At 39.7% G+C, this 26338-nt stretch overlaps 1 protein-coding gene across 3 annotated transcripts in view; it reads right to left on the bottom strand.

Moving 5' to 3' along the window:
* Positions 1 to 39: 39 nt before the first annotated feature.
* Positions 40 to 26338, bottom strand: part of ADAMTS3 (ADAM metallopeptidase with thrombospondin type 1 motif 3) — a 267551-nt gene continuing 241252 nt past the window's right edge. For all 3 annotated transcript variants that reach the window (XM_058722316.1, XM_058722317.1, XM_058722318.1), the window contains 7 exons: positions 25769 to 25849; positions 23652 to 23815; positions 17650 to 17815; positions 14963 to 15095; positions 10962 to 11169; positions 8190 to 8307; positions 40 to 2761 (listed from right to left, as the gene is read on the bottom strand). In XM_058722316.1, coding sequence (XP_058578299.1) covers positions 2205 to 2761; positions 8190 to 8307; positions 10962 to 11169; positions 14963 to 15095; positions 17650 to 17815; positions 23652 to 23815; positions 25769 to 25849 — 1427 coding nt within the window. In that variant the 3' untranslated portion in view covers positions 40 to 2204. The remainder of the gene's footprint in view (positions 2762 to 8189; positions 8308 to 10961; positions 11170 to 14962; positions 15096 to 17649; positions 17816 to 23651; positions 23816 to 25768; positions 25850 to 26338) is intronic.

Raw genomic sequence — 26338 nt, 5'->3', positions numbered from 1 at the left:
GTGATGAATGTAATGATGAAACCTAGATAGAGCCAGGTCTATGTCTCGTTAACATTTTTATTGCTACGTGCTCCCAATACAACAAACAGCATCAGTAGTTTACACTTTGATCCGAAGGAATTTTTAGCTTAGTAGAAAAGGAAGCTCAGAGACCAGAAGTATAACAAATATGTACAACTTTGTGGGAGGTTGTATGCGTGTGACGATCTTGCTCTGTATTCTCCTGTGGACCAGATGCATACATATGCAGGCAAACTAGAGAGAATTTCATTCCTGGGAAACTTTTAGGGGAAAAAAAAATGACTTCCCTTGAGGTTCAGAGATTGTTTTCCTATCTGGAATTCACCTCGTTCAGTTCAACTTGAAAAGTCTTACATGAAGTAGCAGGCGATTCTTCAGAGGTACGGAGTCAGTAGGAGAAGCTGTGAGTTTACCAGGGTTAACACGCGAAGGTCCCTGTACATTCTGTGCTTGGAGAGGTTAACATCACTGTAGTTCGTTCACATAACACATTTTTAGACAGTTCAGGAACTGACCTCAAAAACATTATGCTCACAACACTTTCTTTTTTCTTCTAAGTATTTATCTCTTTCATATACTTAAAAAAAAGTGTTTCTAATTCATCATTTCATTAAATAGCTATCTGAGTCCATACTATTTTATGTGTCATTGAACGGGAATAAGTCGTTAACTCTGTGTCAACTACTTTCAAAATGCAAAAAGTGTGCATAAAATTGAATTTAATTTTAGCTCTTTCATTTGGCTGCTGTATTTGCTTAAATTTCTCTTCCATGCGCAAAATGTGCATCTCTAATTATGTCTCTCTAGTTTACTAAAATATGTCATTGATACTAGCGTAAATATTTAGTACATAAAAATACTATCAAGAAAAAATCACCTTTTAATAAATATCTTCAGTTCTGAATTCTATTTACAAGTACTTTACATCTACTCCCTGGAGAGAGCATTTCTGGCTTCACTGTGAGCAAGGTGACCACTGACATAAATTACTAGCACATTATTGCAGTCAGATGCATTGTGGTTGTGAACATTTGGATATGAACCATGCAGAAAATAAATATTGCAACCATTGACAAATACTTTCTTGAATCTTCTTCCAAAGCCCCAGAGTCCTGCTATACTTGGGTATCAACTGTAGTTTGTTGATGCTTTTCTCGGCTACCAACATACAAACAAATGATCTCAAAACCTTTTCCCTTTGTTGTTATTACAGTACATTGAGTATAACCGTTTGTATATGTCAACAAAGGGAAAAGAAAAAACAACACAAGAACACAGGACACTTCAGCGGTGCCTATTGGGGTCCCGGTAGTAGGGTTTTAATTTCGTCTTGCACAGGCTAACTTACTAGTCTCTGTTCCCTGTGACCACAAGTATACTAAGACACCAAACCTACCCCTTTTTATTTAAAGGCTGGAAGGTAATAGGTAAGCGGAAATCTGTACATCTGCAGCACATCTGATTTTTCTTTTTCTGTGATGTATGTATCGCATTGTTGATTAAACAAAACCACACAACAACACCCTTTGTGTTGTCAGCAGCTACAATTCTTCTTGTTCATAATATTCTGCCTTGAAAATCAACCCATACAATGCCAAATAAGGCAATACTCAACAACAGGCATCTAGAGCATCCAGAAATGTAATATAGTAAACAATCATTTGAGAACACATCTCTTAAAATAATACTGATTTCTGCAATATACAGTATTTACACGACAGCTGCAAATTCGCTCATACAATACTTCTAATATAGATAAATAGGAATACAAGTCTAAGAATTCTTTGCTCCATTTCCAAAATATTTTGTTAAAGTGTAAACTGTTGGCACCTCTTTTTTTGTTTTTAGTGTAACTTTTTAAAAATAAAAAAAATCAGCTGATATACATAATTGGTTCCAGTCCTCTTGCTGCTTTAGAGAGTGACCAACACACTTAGCAACTTACTTTCCTTCTATTAATAATCTTTGGCGCTTTCTTCCAATGAATTCTGGTAAATGAGTCAGTGCAGAACGAAAGGAGGATGAAAGCAACTAGAAAGTGAACCAGCACTTTTTGTTCCTCCACGTACAGATAAAATGAGTTGACAATTTACGGAGATTTACACTTGAAACAAGTATGCACCACGGGGAGAGAGAGCTTGTCCGGGTTTTCCTCTGATTGCTAGCCGTTGAGGTTCACTTTCTCATCTTTCCAGAGTGGGTGATCTTATGGGACGTCTCTTGTCAATAATTTTTTCATCTTTCTTTGAGGTTCTTGTCTGAGAAGAAGCACCTATTGAATCACTGACTGCAAGGAAGTGGGCGGCAGCCATTTCTGAAGATGAGTTGAGGTGGCCACTCTTGGCGGGTGGGGAGGCCAGTCTCAGAGTCTTGCTTCCTGCTTGCTGAGCTCTCCTCTGGGGTAAGTTAGCACCATCAGGTTTACTGTTTGGCCTGGAAGCAGTGACTGCATTTGGACCTCCCACTGAAGAAATCCTACTCAAAGATTTCTTCTCAGCAGGGGGCTCTGAATGGTAAGGAACCAAAGATGTAGGCACTGCTAGAGATCCAGGGAGGTCACTAGGGTTAAAGATAGCATCATCATGAGTTTCAGCAGCTTCTGGAAGGTATGGTGGTGGCAGGGTGCTACTGCGCTTGCTACATGATTCACAACATAACTTGTTATAACCTGGTATGGAGCAGTATCGTGCCAGCACCTCCATTTGACAGAAGATGGACTTGTCTCCCAAACATGGCTCATCTGTAAAAATTAAAAGACAAAATAACACATACATCTAAACATAAAATAAAGGGGAAGAATTAAAATTGTTTATGAACATAAAAAATTTTAAGTAAAATCTAACATTAATGGGAGTTATCTAAACAAGCCTTTCATAAAAATACGAAGGTTATGGGGTGCCTGGGTGGCTCAGCCGGTTGAGCGTCCGACTTTGGCTCAGGTCATGATCTCATGGTCTGTGAGTTCGAGCCCCGCGTCGGGCTCTGTGCTGACAGCTCTGAGACTGGAGCCTGTTTCAGATTCTGTGTCTCCCTCTCTCTCTGCCCCTCCCCTGTTCATGCTCTGTCTCTGTCTCAAAAATAAAAAATAAAAATAAAAATAAAAATAAAAGTTAAAAAAAATACGAAGGTTAGTGGTGGGAATGTAAATTGGTGGATCTACTACAGACAACAATGTGGAGACTCCTTAAAAAATTACAGTAGGGGTGCCTGGGTGGCTCAGTCGGTTAAGCGTCCGACTTCGGCTCAGGTCATGATCTCACGGTTCGTGGGTTCCAGCCCCACGTCGGGCTCTGTGCTGACAGCTCAGACCCTGGAACCTGCTTCAGATTCTGTGTCTCTCCATCTTTCGGCCCCTCCCCTGCTCATGCTCTGTGTTGCTCTGTCTCTCAATAATATATAAATGTTAAAAAAAATTTTTTTTAATTAAAAATATAACAGCCATATGATCCAATAATTCCGAGAAGGGGTATTTATCTGAAGAAAATGAAAACACCAATTCTAAAAGACATATGCACCCCATGTTTACTGCGCCATTATTTACAATAGCCAAGACATGGAAATAAATGTCCAGTGATGGATGGATGAATGGATACAGAAATTGTGGTATATATATTGCAATGGAGTATCACTCAGTTATAAAAAAAGAATGAAATCTTGCCATCTTTACAACATGGATGGACCTTCGAGGCATTATGCTGAATGAAACAACTCAGGAAGACAAATACTGCATGATCTCACTTGTGTGAGGAATCGAAAAATAAAACCTCATTGATACAGAGAACAGAATGGTGGTTGCCAGAGGCAGGGGCTGGGGAGTAGGTGAAACGGGTGAAGGGGGTCAAAAGGTAGAAATTTTTAGTCATAAAATAAATGTCCAAATGACTAAAGTTCATAATATTGTATTGCATATTTAAAAACTGCCAAAGGTAGATCTTTGACATTCTCATTGCAAGAAAAAATAATTTTGTAACTATATATTATGACAGATATTAACCAGACTTATGGTTGTAAGCATTTCACAATGTATAAAGATATCAAATCATTATATTGCATCTGAAACTAACATAAAGTTATATGTCAGTTATACCTCAATAAAAAATATGAACATTTGGAGAAATTAACTGAAGTAGTTCTTTATGTGCAGAGCACTTGGGTTGACCACCATTTTAATATCTCTGTCAAGAGTCTGAAGATTGAGGGTACTTTCTCTTCCTAGCAGGAACACATATCTCATTTTAGAATGAGAAAATAGGATTCATTTTGGCACAAATATTTGTAGGATATAAAGGAGACATCTTTTTTTTTCTTTTTGTTCAGTACCTTTTTTTTTTAATGTTTATTTTTGAGAGAGAGAGAGAGAGAGAGAGACAGAGAGAGAATATGGAGGGTGGGGGGAGAGGTGCAGAGAGAGAGGAAGACACAGAATCTGAAGCAGGCTCCAGGCTCTGAGAGCTGTCAGCACAGGGCCTGACGCAGGGCTCGAACCCACAGACTCTTAGATCATGACCTGAGTCAAAGTTGGATGCCCAACCAACTGAGCCATATAGATGCTCCCTGTTTTTTTGTGTTTTTTTTTTTTTTTTAATTTTATGGTCTTTCTGGCTTTCTAATAGAGTAGCTTCTACATTAAATCTAAATTTAAAATCATAATAAATTCTAAAGACCTGTTGGAACAAATTAAATCTTAAAAATGTATTACTGAAAGAATCAAATAATATCCAGAGTCAATGCAATGGTTTCATTTTCACTACTGAATATTCTTAGGCTATTTGTTATTTGAAAGCATAACTTTGGGTAAAGTATACCAACATTCTTTTGAAAAATTCATGGTTTTAAAATTTAATTTCATTGAATTGATAACACTTTATGTACCTTACTAAAGTAACACTCATAAAACAATACAGATGTGTGTGGACTATTTTTATTATTTAAAAATTTTTTTATTATAAATTATAAGAATTAGATTCCAAAAAATTCCAAACGTTGAGCTCATGGACACATTAGTTTGTACTTATTTTCAGCCATTTTAGGGCATATCTTATGCAGAGCCCAAGAACTTGGTGCAACTCCGAAATACTGATCCTATGTCCAAATCATAAACACAAAGAATTCTAAATTGTGGCATTTATGTACTATAATCACTTAAAATTACAGTGTGTTACTGAGTAATGCCCTATGGCTAGGTAAGGAACCTGCCATATAAATTGCTAAAGAAATAAAGAACCTTTTTTTCTAAAGTTTGGGGAAGAAAAGACAGTTGGCAAGAGCAATAAACAGCTAAAATTACCACCTATACCTATTACTGATTACAAATTATAAAATTAATTATAAAATTACCTATTAGAGTTATAATACCATATCCCCTTTCCAAATTGTGGAATGACCTGTATTTGCCTGACATTTACAGATCTATTAGATGGTATGACATGTCTAAATATTTGATGTTAGCTAAGGTAATCATCTAATTATGTTGTATACGCCTGTGAGTCATATTAACGGGTTTCACCTCAAATACCCTTATCACTTCTGAATTACCTTTTCTACGCCTATATCTTAAAATAAGATTAATTTCTTCTTCCATATGTTTAAGGCTCTAGGTCCTGAGATGAGAGGACTTTATTTGACTTTGTATTCTCTTTTCCCTCTGACCCTTCACCCCCTTGCGCCTCCCTTCACCCCCCTCACCCCCATCTGTGGCCCAGCTCAAAGCGTGACCTATTCTCTCTGAGTCCACGTGTGGGTCTCCCCTCTCTGTGTGAGCACCTCAGCACTGCACCGAATGCTTCACAACCTGGGTCTAATTAGGGCCAGAACATGCTTCTGTATGGAGAAGGAAAAGGGAGAGACAGTCTGAGAAAAAAACAAGTAAGAGCAAAAGAATACATTCATTTTATCGTAATTTGCCTCTGGACAGATGGAAGGGCTTAACAGCAACAATGAAATAGTACATCTAAGTGGGGCTTAGGAAAAGGATTCATATGACAAAATCAATCACTTAAATTAAGGAAGCTTTTTAGCTGTTTTGTCCTGTGGCCAGATCATTATAAGAAATTATTATAAGAAGGAAAAGCATTTTACACATAGCCTCAAAAGGCCATTTGATTTTAGTTGCAGTTTGAGACTGAAGAGAAGTATTGCTTACTTGAAATGTGTGACAGAAATGTGTGGCCTTTTCGACCTTGTAGAATTGGCTGTTGGGCCTGGATTTCAGAGCAAGAGAACAGCTACAAGAATGTGGAATCCCTAACACAGTTAGACCATCTCATTCGCACCTCTGTTGTACAATTAAAAAGGATTTCTTTTAGCTAAAGGAAGAGAACCAAGCAGCTCTCTGACAATTGGGCATATTTACAGAAATACATAGCTCTATCAGCTATTAAGGTAATAAAGTTTACTCAGAAAGTTTTTAGCCAGCCTCCTGGCAGTAATACATAAGAATAAAATATTATGGCAACAGTGAACTTCACAGTTTCTAACTGGGTAAAGTTTGTTATTTTGGCTTTGGCTTGTGTTTTGAATTTTTAAATATACTTTTCCAGAGAAAAATGATGAAATACATAAGTCCTTTGTCTCCCCCTCATGGTCATACTTATTCTTGCTCCCATGCATTTCAAATAAAAATTTATAGTGAAATAATTTATAAGGTTTAAAGGACTTGATGTGAAATTTCCTCAAAAAAAAGGTAAGACGTTTGATACAACAGTGCCTTGACAATTTTCTTGAAAAAAAAGAAAGTACCATTCAACAGAGGTCGGTATTAAGGGCTTCCTATAGTGTAGACCAACAAATAGGCAACTTTTTGAGTCCCAAGTCTCACCGGTGTGACAGTAACGTCCACAGATGTCATGAGGTACAGATTTAGAAGAATGGCATTTAAGAGGAAGCTTGTGATAGGGGAGGTGGGGTGGGTAAGGGAGGAACAGAATAGGGAGGATGTATGAGGTGGCGGTGGGGCGGGGGGCAGGGGGAGAGAAAGAGAGAAAGAAACAGGCTGGGCAGTGGAAGGTACAAGAAGAAAGAGAGCCAGACACCGCAGAGGAACAGAGACACAGGGGCTGGGAGAAAGAAAGAAAGAAGGTGAGGAAGAGAAGAGACAGAGACAGGGGGTGGGGGAGATGAAGAGAGAGATACAGACACAGAGTGGGAGAGGAAGGCAGAGGAACAGGGAGGGGGAGAAAGGGAAGAGCAACCCAAGAACGAGAAAGATGGGGGGGAAAGAGAGACAAAGACACATGAGCTAGAAAAAGCCTGGAGGGAGATGTTAGGGAGAGAAAGAAGGAATATGGGAAAAGGAGACAGGAAGAGATGAGGAGACAGAAGAGAGGGAAAGAGAGAAGGGGTGGAGGTAGGGAGAGAGAGAAGAACAAGGCTGAAAAGGGTATGTGACAGACACAGAGAAAGTGAGCAACCTATAGGCTGCAAATGACAGGAAGCAAGAGTGGACCAACACAGAAAATGAGAGACAGAGGCCAGCAAATGGCGATACAAAATGAGACAGAGGACAGAGATGGATGTAAAGAAAGAAAACCACCCAAAAGGAGGAAGAAGGAGACAGAGTGATAGAAACTGAAACCATCCAACATATATTTTGTTTTACCATAGCACACTGATACGTAGTTGAAAATAAAGTGCGCTCTGCTTTTGCAATACAGCAAGGAGGCAGGCTGGGCAGATGTCTGCATGTGTGCAAGGTGTCTATTCCGCAATGCCCTAGCTGAAGCGCACCCATATGGAGGGACAGATGACGGACACGGCTTTGTGAAGGATGTTTATTACCCACATGCCTAAACTGAACGACTACAGTAATATATTTCAAAACCTTCTGCCATACTACGCCGTTCACAACTGATGTGAAATTGTAAAGACAATCACAGAGAGAAAGTAAGTCGCTTCTCCTACTAGAAAGACAAATCAGCAGCAGCTTCAGACAGACATCATGCCCTCACCCCAGCATTAGCACCTGAAAGGAACCGCGAAGGCTGCAGTGGTTATGATATAGCTCAAACTCTCATCTGGAAAAACACTATTCGGCTCATGTCTCAAGAGGGGTTTTCCTTAGATTATTTTTTGATAAGCAAACAGGAATTCCAGAGATTGTCCTGAAATTCGTTTTTTTGAGGCTTAAAGACCATGGTCAGTGCAGTGAAACCAGTCAGTGTCACACCTACCGTGACAGGGAGGCAGCTGACAAGCTCTGGAGGACTGGGGCTTCTCCCCTGCGCAGTGATCTCCAGCCCTGCAGAGGACCTGCCTCACCTCTGTTCCTTCACCGCATGTTACTGAACACTATAGAAACAAAGGCTGGAATTATAGATGTTTGTTCCACCGAGACCATCTTTCTCCCTTTCTCCATGCATGTGCGCGCGCGTGCGCGCGCGCGCGCACGCACACACACACACACACACACACACACACATGCTTGCACAGCTCTGAAGATCTATTTCATTTTGGAGACAGATAATCATAGGTTTATAGCCTGACTTCATCATGTACCAGCCTGAGCACACTGCTGTTGAGAAATGGTAAGCAGACTCCAAGTGACAGTATTCTGTCAGGATCCACCTGTGAGAGGAAGGCTTCTTTGTGTTTGGAATGTAGAGGATGGACTGTGGGAAAGGCAGCCCTGGAAGGTGGCATTCTGGACCCTGGAGATGAGCCATAGTGGGTGAGGAGGAGGTAGTCAGACAGGAGGAGGGGGAAGGGCCAGCAGCAAAAAGGTAGGAGGGTCGAATGAGCATGGTCTTCTTGGAATAGTAAGAAACTTTGAGAATACAGAGTTGGAATAAAGAACAACAGAGTAAGAAGAGCTAGCATGGCATTTATTGTGGTGAACACTTTGTAAGATATACACAAAGGCTGAATCATTACATTGTACACCTGAAACTAGTGTAATGTTATATCAGCTACACCTGAAGAAGGCAGAGCTCTGACTGGAGGGGGAGGAGGAGGAGAAGAGAAAGAGGATGAGGAGAAGGAGGAGGTGAAGGAGAAGGGAGAGGAGGAGGAGGGGGAGGGGAGAAGGAGGAGGAGGTGAAGGAGGAGGGAGAGGAGGAGAGAAAGAGGATGAGGAGAAGGAGAAGAAGAAGGAGAAGGAGGAGGAGGGGAAAGAAAGAAGAGGCAGAAGGGGAGGAGGTGGATGAGGGGGAGGGGGGAGGAGAAGTAGGGGGAGGAGAAGGGAGAGGGGGAGGAGGGAGAGGAGAAGGAGGAGAAGGAGGAGGAGAGGAGGAAGGGGAAGAAGGAGGGGGAGAAGGGGGAGAAGAGGAAGGAGGGGGAGGAGGGGAAGGAGGGAGAAGATGGAGGAGAAGAAGGGGGAGAAGAAGGGGGAGAAGAAGGGGGAGGAGGGGAGGAGGAGGAGGTGGAGGTGGAGGAGGAGGGGGAGGAGAGAAAGAGGATGAGGAGAAGGAGGAGGAGGTGAAGGAGAAGGAGGAGGAGGGGAAAGAAAAAAGAGGCGGAAGGGGAGGAGGGGGATGAGGGGAAGGGGGGAGAAGGAGAAGGAGGGGGAGGAGAAGGGAGAAGGGGAGGAGAGAGAGGAGAAGGAGAAGAAGAAGGGAAAGAAGGGGGAGAAGGAGGAGAAGAGGAAGAAGGGGAAGAAGGGGGATGAGGGGGAGGGGGGAGAAGGAGAAGGGGGAAGGAGGGAGAGGAGAAGAAGAAGAAGGAGGAGGAGAGGAAGAAGGGGAAGAAGGAGGGGGAGAAGGAGGAGAAGAGGAAGGAGGGGGAGAAGAAGGAGGAGAAGAAGGGGGAGGAGGAGGAGGGAGAGGAGAAGAAGGAGAAGGAGGAGGAGAGGAAGAAGGGGAAGAAGGAGGGGGAGAAGAAGGGAGAGGGGGAGGAGGGAGAGGAAGAAGGGGAAGAAGGAAGGGGAGGAGGAGGAGAAGAGGAAGGAGGGGGAGGAAGGGAAGAGGGGAGAAGAAGAAGAAGGAGGAGGAGGGGAGAAGGAGGAGGAGGAGGGAGAGAAGGAGGAGGAGGAAGAGGAGGAGAAGGACAAGAAGGAGAAGGAGGAGGAGGGGAAAGAAGGAAGAGGAGGAAGGGGAGGAGGGGGAGGAGGGGCAGAAGGGGAAGGGGGAGAAGGAGGAGAAGAAGGGGAGAAGGGGAGAGGAGGAAGAGAAGAGAAGAAGAAGAAGAGAAAGAAGAAGAAGAAGGAGGAAGAGGAGGAGGGGGTGGGGGAGAAGGAAAGGTAGGGGAAGGAGGAGGGGGAGGGGGTTGGGTAGGAGGAGGGGGATAGGGAGGAGAATAAGAAGAGGAAGAAGAAAGAAAATGAAGGAATAAGAAAGGAAGAAGAAGGAAGAAGGGAGGAGGGAGGAGGAGGAGGAGGAAGTGGTCAGGGGAGTTGGGGGGGGGGGGGGAGAGTCAGCATGGTGCCATGTGGGGCAGGGCCCTGCATTCACTCTCAGGGGTCTGGAATTTATTCCTAGGAATGGTGAAGTCAACAAAGATATTAAACAGAAGACCAGTCGCCCATAGACTCTTCTATGTCACGAAACATCCAACCACAGTTTGCCCCTACCAACTCATCTTCAATGCAAGCATTTGTTTTAAAATAATTTTTCCTGGGGGCACCTGGGTGGCCCAGGCGGTTAGGCAACTGACTTCCGCTCAGATCATGATCTCAGGGTTCGTGGGTCCCAGCCCCACATCAGTCTCTGTGCTGACAGCTTGGAGCATGGAGCCTGCTTCAGATTCTGTGTCTCCCTCTCTCTGCCCCTCCCACACTTAGCTCTGTCTCTCTCTCTCTCTCTCTCAAAGGTAAATAAAATGTAAAAAAAATTAAAAAAAAAATAGTTTTTCCTAGCACCTCTAGGTGCTCGATGGTGACAAAACAGGTGGCAGTTTCTCACCTCGCGTGATGCCTATGTGATACGTGAGCCAAGCGAAAATCTGCTGCACGTGCTTACACACACACACACACACACACACACACACACCCACGGGCTTCCCACGCCCACCTCATTCCAGGGCCCCGTCTTCCACTGGGAGGGGCAGGGCGCTCTGTTGCAGGGCCGGCGGTTCTCGGGCCTGTCGCCCGCGCAGTACTTGCTGTGCACAGAGCGGTTGGTGCCGTCGCGCAGCGGCTGCAGGCAACGCACGGTGCGGAGCTGGTAGCCGGTACTTCCGCAGGTTTTGGTGCAATGCTCCCACTCTTCCGCGACCCAGCTGCGGCGTGGGGGTTAGGATTGGACATGGTCACTGCGTGTCGTGCACCTTCCTGCCCCGCAGCCTAGCCTTTTCTGCTCTCTGAGCGACGCGCCACCCAGGGGGCGCGCTGCAGTTCCGGAAGCAGTTTCAGAAGGATGGATGCAGCAAGCAATTCCCAAGTCTTAGAATTTTCTAGCAGTAATAGGCCCGACACTTCTATTTTTAACGCCTTAGTATTTTTCTGCTTCCCACTGACTTGGAAACCTGTTTTTCTAAAGGGTGATCGACAGAGGGTTTCTGAAACTCATCTTAAGGTTGCCTGGTTAGGTTCGGGCAGTATAGCAATTTTTCAAAAATACACCAACTCACTGTCAGCCAGGTGGCCTAATGGTGGTACACATCTGAAAGGAAATTTAAAAAGGGAATCCATCCGACACTTACTGAGACAAACTGTTTTGGCTGCTGCTGCTTTTTCAAGAAATCCTGAGTTCACTCACGTTTTAGTATTCTTACTGAGATGACTATTTCATTTGTACAATTGTTGCCGAGAAGGCTCCCTGTCATATCTATCCTGTTTGGAAAATTCAGCTCTCCATATTGGCCCTGATTGGGCTTGACAAAAAGGCAAAGGTAGTGTGCATCCTGGGCTTGAATACACCCGATGGAAAGTTTTCTAAAAAGGTATTTTCAGAAAGAGTCGCCATGGGACGTGGCCAAATTCTGGTGTTGATGTCAAGGCCCCCAACACTCTCCACATCAGCTGTGGATACAATATTATGGATCCAGGTTCCAAAGGGCTGTCACCACAGATTCCATTTGGTTAATCATGTCTGTCAAAATGTAGTTGAGGCAGACTATTATTTATCCTTTCCAAAGCTACCTTCCCTCTGTATTTTTTTTTCTTTCCATATATATGGGGTACCAAAATATAACCATGCTAAAACCTTGGCAGTTTTTGGTATTCACAGTTTAAGATGGCTTTAGCCCACCAAACTGGCATAAAATATAGTGCACCAACTAAGAAATTGTTCTCAATTTTAAAGGCCTCAATACTCTCACTGGAAGACAGATTATTATACGAGAAGTATACATTTTATTGTCATAGATACTCCTGGTTACCTTTTTCCCCTCCTGAAAATCCTAGAATGACAACAAAGGAGAAAAATAGCATAAATCCACAAAGGTAAATAAAAAATGGAATAGAAGGCACTAGAAGAAAATTTGGAACCCAGAAAGCAGTGGGACATATGGCTGCTAACTCAGTAGACCTAAGGACGAAGTTTAACTCAGCAGTAGAGGCTGGTTAAGCAAATTGACTTGCTGGTGGAACTTCAGAAATGTACTGGATTATGCCCTTAGGTCAAAGTGTGGGCTGTGAAACTGTGGGTGAAGGCAGGGCTGAAAACAGGGGGCTGATGAAATGTCTGCTTAGAAAAGACATCCTGCTCCTTGCCCTCTAAGCCAGCAGGAGGTTTGAGGCTTATCCTATGTTGATGATGAACGAGACTTGTAGCTTGTGGACAACAGATATAGGCAAGAGACAACAGAGAAAGAGACCAGAGTGAAGACAGGGGGTGATGTAAGAATCCTCATATGGAATGGTGAGACAACCCTAGCTCCCTACATATATACAACTTCCTATATAACTAGGGTTATAACCCCTAGGCAGGAAATTGATTCTGCTCTTTGGAATCTGATCATTTCATTAAAAGCCCTAATACACAATTAATTGAGGATCTTCACCGAAATAGCCCAGCCAGCTCACCCTACAGTGAAGCCCACCAGCAAACAAGTCTTGACCATAAAGCAAGCTTCCAAGCAGCCCTTTTAACACTTCATTCTTACACATGTGTCAATAGCCAATAATCACCAGACACAGCCTCTAACACAAATGATGGAGGAGAGAAAAGAAACAGAAGGAAAGAACTCAAAAGAAATAATGCATGAAGAAGAAAGTCATCTTTAATATCATAAAAGAGGTAAAGAAATACATTACATCTGTGAAATAAGCATCAAGTGCCTTTAAAAAGGAACACGTGAGGAAGAAAACAGAGTGCTTGAATATTAAAGTGCTCTTGGATATTAATGACATGATAGCAAAAATGAAAAATTCAGCAAGGAGAATAAATAATAGGTGAGAAAAGAAAAGAAAATTTGATCTGTTTAGGAATCCTAACTACAGATATCTTAGAAAGAAAGAACATTGAAAAAAATAGGGGACATTTTTTGAAGAAAAAATACAGGAAAATCTCCTAGAGATGAAAGATAATTGGTTTTGTGTTTTAAAAAGTCATGGAGTGCACAGAACGATGGATGAAAAATGTTTAGCAACAAGGCAGTCCCATCACAGTTGGGAACAAAAATTTCAGGACGTTGGGAACAAAAAAAGATCTTACAAACTTTCAATGACAGACAAAACTAGAAAGCACTGGGAACCAGAATAGCAAATGACTTTTCAACAGCAACATGGGATTCTAGAAAACAATGAAACAGTGGTTTCAAAATTCTGAAGGAAAATACATTAGAGTTTGGAATTTTGTGTGTGCGTGTGTGTGTGTGTGTGTGTGTGTGTGTGTGTCCAAATGATCAAGAGTGAGGGTAGAAGAAAGACTTCCTATATACCCTTATACTTCAAATTCTTACCTACTTTTCTTAGGTGTAGGAGAACTTCTTATATAAAAATTTTTACTTTGTATATACTTTTTTCATGAAGCTACTGGAAGATATGACCAACCAGAAAAAAATGAATACATGAAAAGATAAAAAGACAAGAAATACAGGAAACAGAAGAGCTGATGCAAAAGAAAGGGAGTAGGAATACCTAGGAAGAGGTAAAAAGAAACATCAGGACAAGCAGAAGTCCAGGAGGGCAGAACTGGAACTTTCTGAGTGAGATCTCTAAGAAGTTACAAGTGACAGGATACTTGAGTGTTTAGTATTCATAGGAGATGGATACTCATGGAAGACAGTTTAGGGATGAATTAGTGAAAATTAGTAGAAAACAAAATATAAAAAAACAAGACATTCAATAATTCTAGAACAAAGTTTCAATGGGAAAAAAAGGAGCATGCTAGTAAGTGACTCCACTATTAGGAGAGACAGAAGTCGTTAAAATAATATAAACTCTGAATATTATTATCAGTAAAAGATGGGTGATAACAATATTGGAAATATGGAGGGAGATAAGTCTGGGCTGTGGGTGTCTATTTGGGGAAGGATTATGAAAGAATGCAAAATCCTTCACTTCCCACGTTGGAAATTCCATATACATAATGTCCAAAACCTGCCCCACCCCAAAAAGTCAAGTGGACACAAAAACATTTTACTTAGAGAGTTGGAAACAAGTAGTTACCAAATACCAAGAGAAGCTAGAAAGTGGTTGTTTTTAAGGAGCAGGACTATGGTAAAGGGCAGGGAGCCACAGCTTTATATAATTCCTATAAAATGATTTGACTATTTAAATCTGCTATGTATATTAGCTTTGACTAAAAATAAAATTAAGGGGTGCCTGGGTAGCTCAGCTGGTTGAGCATCTGACTCTTGATTTTGGCTCAAGTCATGATCCAAGGGTTGTGGTATGGAGCCCATGTCAGACTCTGCACTGAGCATGGAGCCTGCTTGAGATATTCTCTCTCTCTCCCTCTCTCTGTCTCTCTCTCTCTTTCTCTCGCTTTCTCTATCTCTTCCCTCCCCTCTGCTCCTCTCCCTTACTTGTGTGTGCTCTGTCTAAAATAAATAAACAAACAGACTAAAGATATTTAAATTTCTAACATTTTGTCTTTAGCGTATGATAGTTAACATGACTACTTACAGTGGATGTGTGCACTCTTGAATATTGCACATTCTTCTGATAGGTTTTGGCTTTTTGTTGGCCTCACAGAAACTGCGGTGAACCATTTTATTATCACTCTTCCGACGGCATCCGTATTTAGTGTACTGGAAACCTGGGAAAGGAAATACATTTCTCTGGATTTAATCACTTCTTCATTCTGTGATATATCTGATCGATCATTCATTCATTCAATGAATATTTACTGAGTATATAACAGCAGGCCAGGCACTGTTGTAGATGCTGAAGATCCAGAAGTAAATTAAATAAACAAATCCTTAACTTTTCAGAGCCTAAGTTTAATAAATATTATAAATTATTAAATAGCACCTGTACATGTGCTAATGAACTAGACCCTGAATACACACCATCTACTGTGAGGGGCAGATTTGAGAACCACAGTGATAACACCCAGTGACACAAGCTTTCAGAGAGTTATGTAAGAAATTTACTGTAGAGGGCACCAAAGGAACACAGAGGAGAAGTTCTCAAACTCAGCTGGAGGAGAGGTAGGGAGCGCTTACAAAAGCAGCATTTCTTGAACAGAATCTTGAAGTTCAAATAATATTGGGTAAAGGGAATGAAGCAGAACAATACTCCAAGCAAAGGAAATGACACATAAAAAACTGAAGATCTGTTTGAATGCCCAAGTTTCAAGTGTGAAAGGGGTAGGAAATAGGAAAATTCAATCTTAAAAGCCTTGAGTGACAGACTAGTGTTTGGACTTTATCTTGATGGTCGGTCATAGGGAGTTTTTGAAGGTCTCTCCAATCATCAACCCTGACATCTCTAAGTAAGTAAATAAATAAATATAAATATTTTTAAAAGCTCGTTTAAAAAATTTCAAACCTACAAAAATGCTGTAAGGAAAGCACAATGAATATTTGTATCCCTTATATCTCAATAACCTTGTGTTACATGTCACTGTATTTGAGGTGAATACAAACATATTTTTACATCTGTGATATATTAATTATACTATGCAATGTATGTAATATATATGTAAAATTTTGTGGAACCATTTGAGAGTAAGTTGCTGGAATTCTGATCCTTCGCTTCTAAATACTTCAGCATACTGCTCATAACCAGCACATCTCTTATATAATTCTTAAAATCAGAATACTTAACATAGATATAATGCTATTATCTAATATACAGACTATATTCAAAATTTTCCAGTTGTCCGTATAATGATCTTTACAGCAATGTTTTTTCCAATTAAGGGTTATGCACTGCATTTAGTTGTCATGGAATTAAGTAGGAATAGTTTCTGAGCATCTTTTTATCTTGAATATTTTTTGAGACGTATAGGCTATTTGTTTTGTAAAATGTCCCACAATTTGGGTTTTATATAGTTGCCTCCTAATGATTAGATTCAGGTTATTTACTTTTGGCAAGTATACTACATAAACTACGCTATGCCTTCAGAAGAACACATTAGGATGTTAAAGGAGTTAAATCAGAGAAATAATAAACTTCCACTCATTCATTCATTCATTCATTCATTCAATTACCCTGGAAATAAAGGAAGAGCGGAAGATCAAATTAGACTAGTTAAAAGACTTTTGCAATAATCTTCCCTTTCAAAATCATGCAGGAAACCTGGTGAGGAATAAATCGATGTGATAGATATTAAAAAGGTGCTTCCAACAAATCTTGTAACCAAGTAGATGTTGAGGGTGAGGCAGAAGGGAAGATCCAGATTAAATGAGCATCTTATAATGGATTAAGTATCATTTTAAATAATTAATTGAAAACATTTTATGCCCTGTCTACCTCAAAAAAAAAAAAAAAAAAAACCTCTTTAGACACACATCCTTGAATTAAAATGATAAAATAAATGGTTGATGCATGCATTCCCTACTCTGAATAATATTTTTTGTTCTCAATTACTCAACATCATTGTAATGAAAGCCCCTTGCCTTCTCCTGCCTGTCAGGGAAAATTTCTTCTAGGCCAGCTCAGTTCTGGAGCATTTATTGTTCAGAACTAGAGTAAGGGATGAAGTGAGAAACTGAAAAACTCTGAGAACAGCTGAACAGATTAACTTGGGAAAGGGCAGAGAGGCGGCACAATGTAGTGAGAGCATGTAGCCAGAAGCCAGACCACCTGGGTTTGTATCTTCTGATCTGGGCACATTACTTATTTTCCCCGGGGGCTTCACTTTCCCCGATCAGTACAATGAATCATAGTGCTGACCTCACAGAATCATTCTGAGTATCCATGCACTAATACACTGAACATTTAAAACAGCACCTGCTACCTGGTACAACTAATAGCTCCTTTATTATTAACACTGATAGAAAAGAAATGCACAGATATGGAAAGTAAAATGGAGAAGAAGAAAGGCTGGAACCACAGGGCACAGCATTTGGGAGAGCTGGGGAAGAGTAAAGTCATTAGAAGCCCCATTTCATGAATACGAGACAAAAAGAACCAGAAGGAAAAGAGCAAGAAGATTTTAAGAAGGTTTCCAGTTGTCATGAATGGACTCCTATCCTTTGTAGATTCAGAGATTTCAGTAAAAATGTTTTGTACTTATGTTTTGTTGGTATGTTTGCTATTTCTCAGCTCGCAGCCTCAATGAGAGGCAATCTTTAAGGCAGAAAGCACAATAATTGGTGTTCTATGAATGGCATTTGAATGTGATAAATGTGTTCAATTGTTACCTCCGCCACAGGGTTTGGAACACTGAGACCAGCTCTTCAAAGCCCACTCAAAAGTATCTAATTCTTCCTGGATGACATTGTTGCTGCTGATTGTAGGTGCAGAATCTTCATGAATGACGTATTTATATGTCAGGCTGGAGTGGGTGTCGTTCTCCTGAGGTATAATCTAATATACACATGAAACAGATAGGTAAGTCACCTGAAGAGGTTTTACATTTTGAATAAAAATTACAAATATTTTAGAATAGTGCTCTTATTAAAACTGGAAGACTTTCAAGCAGTTTCTAAAAATATAATGTTTTTATCACCTAAAGTGCAAGTATGCCTTGTTTAAGAAAAAAAAAAAATGCGGGGCGCCTGGGTGGCGCAGTCGGTTAAGCGTCCGACTTCAGCCAGGTCACGATCTCGCGGTCTGTGAGTTCGAGCCCCGCGTCGGGCTCTGGGCTGATGGCTCGGAGCCTGGAGCATGTTTCCGATTCTGTGTCTCCCTCTCTCTCTGCCCCTCCCCCGTTCATGCTCTGTCTCTCTCTGTCCCAAAAATAAAAATAAAAAACGTTGAAAAAAAAATTAAAAAAAAAAAAGAAAAAAAATGCAAATATAAAAGACTTGGACCATAAAAAGTATAAAAAATATACTTAGGTATAAGATTTACATAATAAAAACATAACTTCACAATATGATTCACCATAGATTTCTTTAATATATACATTAAGTTATAGATCTCCTTTTGCATTTGAAAATTATTCTTTAAAATAACTCTTTTGTCATAATGGTAAATATAATGTTCCCTTCAAAAAATGTACCCATTATGGAAAAATCTAAAGAAAATAAAAATTATCCATGATTCTACCAAACCAGAGAAAACCAAAGTAACTTGTTATTTTGCAATATGCCCTCAAGATATTTGCATATTGCGTGTGTGTGTGTGTGTGTGTGTGTGTGTGTGTGTGTGTGTGAGTGTGTGTGTACCCATGCATGCTTTTCTGGCTTTGCTTATTTCACTTAATGCATCAAGATAGTAAATATTCTTTGAAAACATACCTTTAAATGTCAGCAAAGTGTTTAATTCTAAAGGTAGTGTGCATTATTTAACCATTCACTTGTTAATATATACTTGTATTGATTAGAATTTGTCCCCATCTTTGTGGTGATTTCTGATTTTCCTGGTGAGCTGAAGGGTATAAGCATTTTGTTGTTGTTGTTGTTGTTGTTCTTATAATAGACTGGGGAATGGCCCTTCAAAATAGTTAGAACAATTATTACTTTCATGATGAGAGTATATGAATGTACCCATTCAGCACTACATACTATATAATTGTCATCTTTGTTCATTGATTGGCAAAAGATTGTTATTTTAATTGTTATTTATTTGATAAATATCAATGTTTAACTTTCTTGGTTTATTAGTCACTTGTGTTTTGTCTGCTATATGCTACATGTTCATGTCTTCTTTTTTATTGGTATATATATCTTTTTCTAAATAATTCACGCAATAAAGACATTAATCCTTTTGTAATAAGCATTGCAAATATATTCTGTTTTTTCAGTTTGTTCTTTAATTTTGTTTGGGGCAATGTAACTCTTTTTTAAAAAAATAAGTTTTTATTGACTTGCACATACTAGCTTTTATACGATTACATCAGTTATATAAAGAGAAAAACATGCAATTCACTAGTATTTTAAACTAAACTTTTAGAAATAGCTTTTGCTTGAGAAATTGGGTAATACTAAATCCAACTAGAATGAAGGATTTGGTTATCTGGCTTCTGTTTTATTTTTCTCCCTTAGTCTTTATTTTTAAAACAACATTACAAACCAAGCATTGACCCTTACACTGTAGCCAGATGCCTACTGCCTTCAGCCCCAGACAGCTCGCTGCCATGCTCCAGGGCTCCCAACCTGGGGTCCAGCCCTTTAGAGAGGAAAAGAAAGGCTGAGGTGATAGAGACTGCCATACCCCACTGTCCTAACTACCGATCTCATATCTGATATGAGATCTGTAGCTCACATCTTATATCTCTAGCTCACATTGTTCCCTGACATCACCCAGATATCAGTGGACAAAGCCTTGAGGTAGGTTATCCTGGCAGTTAACAGCAGTTAACCATGAGGCCTGTGCCACTGGAAAAGAATGCAGTGTAATTATATGAATGGAATAGAGCTTCTGATCTCCAATCATTCGAATTTAATAAAATTTTGATTAGTTATATTTTTGCTATGAAATTATATAACGTGTGGAGCAGAAAGACAGAAATAAACCCCCATAAATTTAAACAATTAATTCTTGACACAGATGAAAAGAAAACTTAATGGAAAAAAGAGGATGTTTTTCAACAAATGATACTGGAACAAGTCATTGTGGTGGCTTTAAAAATGTGTCCACAAATCCTTTGATCCTTTTTCTCTCAATGAGTGAAGCTTAATTCTTCTCCCTTTCAGTGTGGGCTGGATTCAGTGACTTGCTTCCAGCAAACAGACAACAGCAGAAGTGATGGGATGTCACTTCCAAGATTAGGTTAAAAAAGACTCTTCTGTCTTGGCTGTGCTCTGTCACTTGGATCACTCATTCTAGTAGAAGCCAGCTGTCATGTGCTAAGGACACTTAAGGAGGCTATGAAGAGGCTCACGTAGTGAAGAACTCAGGCCCACCAGCCACCACATGGAAACGCTTAGAGGAAATCTTCTGAGGCCTTCCAATAGCCCTGTGACAGAGCTAGGAAGCAGATGTCCCCAGTGGAGCCTTGGGGTGACTAGCCGCAGCTAACAGCAACCTCATGAGATACCCTGAGCCACAACAGGCCATTTCAGCAGCCATTTTCAGCCAAATACATGGCCCACAGAAACTACGAGATAATCAGTGTTGCTTTGTGCTTAGCTACTAAGTTTGGGGTAATTTGTTATGCAGCAATAGGTAGTGTAGACTGCCATATGCAAAAATAAGAACCTAACACATCACACAAAGTTTATATAAAAATCAACTCAAAATATAAAATATAAAACTATAAAACTTCTACCAAAAAAAGAAGAAAATACTTTAACATTGGATTAGGCAGGAAAAAAATGTATATAGAATACCCAAATCTTATTCTATAAAAGAAAAAATGGATAAATTAGGCTTCAGGAAAGTTAAAATATTTTGCTCTCAAAGACACTATTAGGAGAACAAAAAGAAACTATACATTACGAGAAAATATTTGATAAATCAAATATTTTATAAAGGACATATGAAGTATATGTAACAAACTCTTAAAACTCAACAAATAAAAAAAAAAAAACCTACTTCAACAACGGGCAAAGGATTTGGACAGACACTTCACCAAAGAGAAATAATTTTTGAAGAGTATAAAAACACCTTGGAATTGAGTAGAATGTTTTGGCTTTAAGTTAGTATAATATTTTCTATAGAGAATTCAATAAATGTTTGCATACAGAATCCAACAGTATTTTTCAAATCAAGTAGATGTCTTCTGTTTTCATTCACGAGAGAGTAATAAGAGTTGTCTTGCTCATATTAAAAGCAATAAAACTGGGCAGGATATAGGAAGGAACTTTTTGGGGGCACTGTATAACACAGCAAAGGATAGTGATTCCAACAAGAAGAGAAACATGCCAGGTCCCAGTTTCCTGACGGGGCCAGGTTCTGGACCCTGGCACAGGGAACAGGAGGCTAAGCCAAAATAGCAATCTCACTGAGATGAGGAGATGGAGGGTGGTGTTTGGAAATTGCAGGCAGGACACTAAAGAAGGGGCTACACAGAGGGGTGGCTCAGAAGCTGCATTAATCCTAGACTGAAGGCTGGTCTGTGCATGCCCCAGCCAAGACACCATGCCGACTACTACTGAGAGGCTGCTGTGGGGCTGGGACTCAGACAGGCAGGGACAAAGGACATAGGGACATAGGAGTTCTTTTATAGCTAGATGAAGAGACCTCACTAACACTTCAGGTAATCAGTTAAGGTATCAAACAGGCCATGCCATTAAAATACGGACAAAATTGAAACAGATCAGCCCTAACAAAGCATAAACCAGGCTCCAAAAATCAGGAGAAAATGACAGCCCGAACAAAACCCAACAGCTTGTAAAGAAGGTAACACAGGGCCTCCTGGGTGGCTCAGTCAGTTAGGCATCCAACTCTTGATCTCGGCTCAGGTCGTGATCTCACAGGTCGTGAGTTAGAGCCCTGCATCCGACTCTGGGCTGACAGCATGGAGCTCACTTGGAATTCTCTCTCCATCTCTATCTTCCCCTACCCCACTTGTGCTCTCTCTCCCTTTCTCCCTCTCTCTCTCTGTCTCTCTCTAAATAAATAAATAAACTTTAAAAAAAGGAGGCAACATAAACCAAACACCCTACAGCTTACCATCTATAATGTCCTCTGTACACTTAAAAATTTCTCAGAAGTAGGAAAATGTGACACATACTCAAGAGAAAAAAGCAGCCCATAGAAGCAGACAACATGAAGACATGGGACTCAAAGAAAACATTAGACATAATGGGTGAAATATATGGAAATCTCAGCATAGGAATGGAAATCTCAGCATAGGAATGGAAATGATTTTTTTGGAAAAAAAAAAAAAAGGACCAAGTGGAAATTCTAGAAAAGAACACCAACTGACATGAAAAATTTACTGGATGGGCTCAACAACAGATTGAAGACCACATAAGACACAGTGAACTTGAACACAGCTCAATAGCAATTATCAAATCTGAAGAACAGAGAAAAAAAATGAGTACAGAAGGATGAACAAGGTCCAGGAACTTATGGAACAATTGTGTAAATGAGGCCTAGGAGAAGAGGAGTGAGAGATGGGGGAAAAACACACTTGTGGAATCAACCCAAATTTGGTACAAACAAACAAACTCCCCCAAAACCATCAAACTTAGATCACCAAGATGCCTGGTGAAACCCAAGACAGATACAGACAAAGAACATCACAAACTAAGCATATCACAGTCAAACAGCTAAACCAACAAAATGAAACAAAACAAAAGATACGGAGAAAATCTTTAAAAAGCAGCCAGGGAAAATGGATACTTCACATACAGAGCAGCAATATGAATGAGGCTGACTTCTCATCATAGATGATGGATTGTACAAGACAAGTGTCACGTAAATGAGCCAAAGATGGCTCCTGCGTGTTGGCCCCTACTTTTGTTTCTTCGGAACAGGCTCAGACCTTTTAGCTCAGAAGCCTGCTAGCACCAAACTCAAATTTTAACACACACACTTCTTTTAAATATAGCCCAAACAAGCACATTTGTATCCATTTTAGGCCCTGTTACTTAGCATACCCCTATGAAACCGCACTCAACATTTGCTAACTATAAATAAGACTATGGCTACAAGGACCCCAAGCTGCTGCTGCTCTGTGGAGGACTCAGTACAGAGACTCCCCATTATGCTGCTGAGTGACATCGCCTAACCAGAAACACCCCCTCTCCAATCCCTTCTCTTCCAGGAGTTCCTTTGTGCATCTCTGCTGGATGGTGGCCCTGCACTCAAACCTGCTCAATGGTCAATAAAGCTTGTGCATGCTGCTTCCACCCTGTGGTCACACCTACTTTCTTAGTGAGCCCTCCAATTCCTTGAACTCCCTCTAACAGGGTAAAAATATCCCTTCTCTCTCTCTGCCCCTCCCCCACTCATTCTTTCCTTCTCTCTCTCTCTCTCTGTCTTAAAAAGAAAAATAAATAAAGAATTAAAAAAAAAGAAATGGTAAATATGTGGGTAAATATAAAAATCTCTCTTCTCTTTTGTCTTTGCCACATAACCGATTACTAAAAATCAGCAATCATACTACATTATTGGGTTAAAATGTACATATAATAAAATATATGACCAAGTTGCACAGAGTAGGGACAGGCAGATAAATGGAATAATATAAAAACAAGCAACTAAATATACAATGTTTAGGGTAAAAGTGTTTTCAGACCAAGTAATTATAAAACTAAAATGGACATAAATTAAACCCACTACATCATGAGTCTGTAATACCACATACCAAAACAATAACAGGATCGTGTAAAGGTCCATCTGTGTGAAGAGTTTCAATGTCATCTTCAATGTTATAATCCCATTCCACACCAAGATCAATGAAGGTCCGTGACTTGGCTTCCTCCCCTTTGCCATTCAGAATGTAGTGGCCTGTAGCCTGGTTCTTAATAGCTAAAGGAAGAAAAATGAGTAACCAGCATACATTTTATTTTATCATATTATAGTTTTGATGATCCATAGCAAATCTATCCCCTTTTAAGCATCAAAGCAATCAAAATGAGTGTTAGTTCTGGTATGATTCCCATTCCAGTCATTAGGCATTCAAAATCCTCAAAAAGTACTCCCTCACTAATCAAAAACAATGGCAAAATGGTTAAATGGGAGATAGAAATGGGCAAATATTCCTATTTGAAAACACTGTCAAAAAGGTTAATGGTTTCTAACTCACTCTTCCTATATATTTCCTTAGAAAGCTGGGAATATTTTGAGAATTATGGATATTTCTATAATAATTAACATAAATCATTTATGTTAGGACAGCATATAATAGAACACCTTCTTTACTATGTATCTCTTTCAAGTTTGTAAGAATATTTATAGATATCCAACACAGTTGAACTAATTTTTAGGTAAATAAACAATTAGTTCTTATGTTTGTGAAATGCCAAGGCCACATCTCTACTTGTATGGCTAGAAAAAGCTGTTTATTGATGATAGAATTCTTAATGCATTACAGGTATACTATATATTATTTAAAAATGCTTTCTCTAATGGATAAAAAATAGCAAATGGGATTCTAAAGTTTGGAGGTATTTATCAGCACATAAAATAAAAGCTCATGTTACTACCATCTACTGAAAATGTGTAGAAAACATGAGCAGTCTTAGTTAAATACATTTATTCCGCTTGAGCTTTCTAAAACAAGTCTGATGTTTCCAAGGAAAACAATCTGAATTCTAGGAGAAAAAATAAACAATTTGAATTATTGGAGAAAGAACTATGGTTGACTGCTAGACTATTAAGGAATCTAGCAGTGAATATAATTTAATGTTTATTTATTTTTGAGACAGAGAGAGACAGAGCATGAACAGGGGAGGGGCAGAGAGAGAGGGAGACACAGAATCTGAAACAGGCTCCAGGCTCTGAGCTGTCAGCACAGAGCCCGACGCAGGGCTCGAACTCACAGACCGCGAGATCATGACCTGAGCCGAAGTCGGACGCCTAACCGACCAAGCCACCCAGGCGCCCCAAATATAATTTAAATACTAAAAAAAATTCTATGACACACCATAAAACAATTCTTTTTTTTTTTTAAGCTACCCATTTGAAAAAAGAAAAAGCAATTTGAGAGGCAAATTTTCATGGGATTGACAGATGCGACCTGAGTTCAGAGAGCTTCCTAGTGCTTTAATAGATCAGGGAACAAGTGGAAGTTAGGTTTACATTGGTACATAGACCTTTGAAGATAATGCCATTTTTACACGATCCTCTCATAAAGGAGGAAAAGAATCTTCTTGTGGAAATTATAAACAGCCATGCAAATGGATCTCCATGTGCCAGTCAGAAACTGGACACATAACTGGTATTAGGAAAATTTGCACTAGACTAGTAAAATTCACATGTGGTTGCTTTTCGGTAAAATAACTTAAAATGCAATAAAAGTAAGGAGAGGCATATAGTATGGCATCAACCAAAATATCAGAACAAATTTGTCAACCTATATATGGCAAATTTTTCTGATATTCTTCCTTAATTTAATGCATTTTATTAACATACTTATTTTTCTCCTCCCCTTATACAGAGAAAAAGTGCATAAAAAACTTGTTAAATAACTTTTTTTCCCCACATAAATAATGGACCAACCCAGGTTTCACCAAAAATTAGAGCTCTGTTTTTGCAAATTTCTTGTTTTAAAGAAAGAATAGTGGGGAGAAATGACCAACAAAAACCATATAGTAATGCATTTATATGTAATTTTAACTCTTGCATATCTATGTATACATACACATATACGTATATATACACACGCATCGGCACACAAATATATCTCTCTATATATATATGACTTCTTTGACATTTCTCTAAGGTCATGCTAAAGCAAAGCCAGCAGACAGGAACACTTACCAAGAATATGAGGAGAAGCCTCGTCTTCTTGGATTAACACATGTCTAGCACCAGGGGGTATATCAAACATCTTAAGGTACCCTTTGCATGTGTAGTAAATATCGGAGAAAGCAAAGAAGAAAACAAAAGCAACAACCATGGTTAGCCGAGCATGAAATTCTCACTGCTCCTGCACGCAGAAGAGGGCATCCATAAACTGACAGAAGCAGTTTCAGAATTAACTTCAAAGCATTGGTAGTTTTTGTGACAAAGGGCATGAAATTAGAGAAAACCTTTTGTTTTTTTTTTTTGTAATGGTGGGGAGAAATTAATCTTGTTCCCAATCTATTAGTCATTTATCTGGTATTGGACTATGAATTGTGTCAACAACAATTCAGGTAAATACTACACTTTCCTGTGTACTTCTATGTGATTTTAGAGTTTGTTGTTATTGCAGTTAAGTTTGTTTGTTTGTTTATTTATATCTGAGTATAGTTGACACACAATGTTACATTAGTTTCAGGTGTACAACACAGCGATTTATCAAGTTTATATATTACACGATTTTAGTTTTAATTTTCTAAACCACCC

Source organism: Neofelis nebulosa, chromosome 3 (assembly GCF_028018385.1).
Source record: "Neofelis nebulosa isolate mNeoNeb1 chromosome 3, mNeoNeb1.pri, whole genome shotgun sequence".
NCBI lineage: Eukaryota > Metazoa > Chordata > Mammalia > Carnivora > Felidae > Neofelis > Neofelis nebulosa.
The sequence above is the reverse complement of the archived record's forward strand: the minus strand, read 5'-3'. Positions and strand labels throughout refer to the sequence as shown.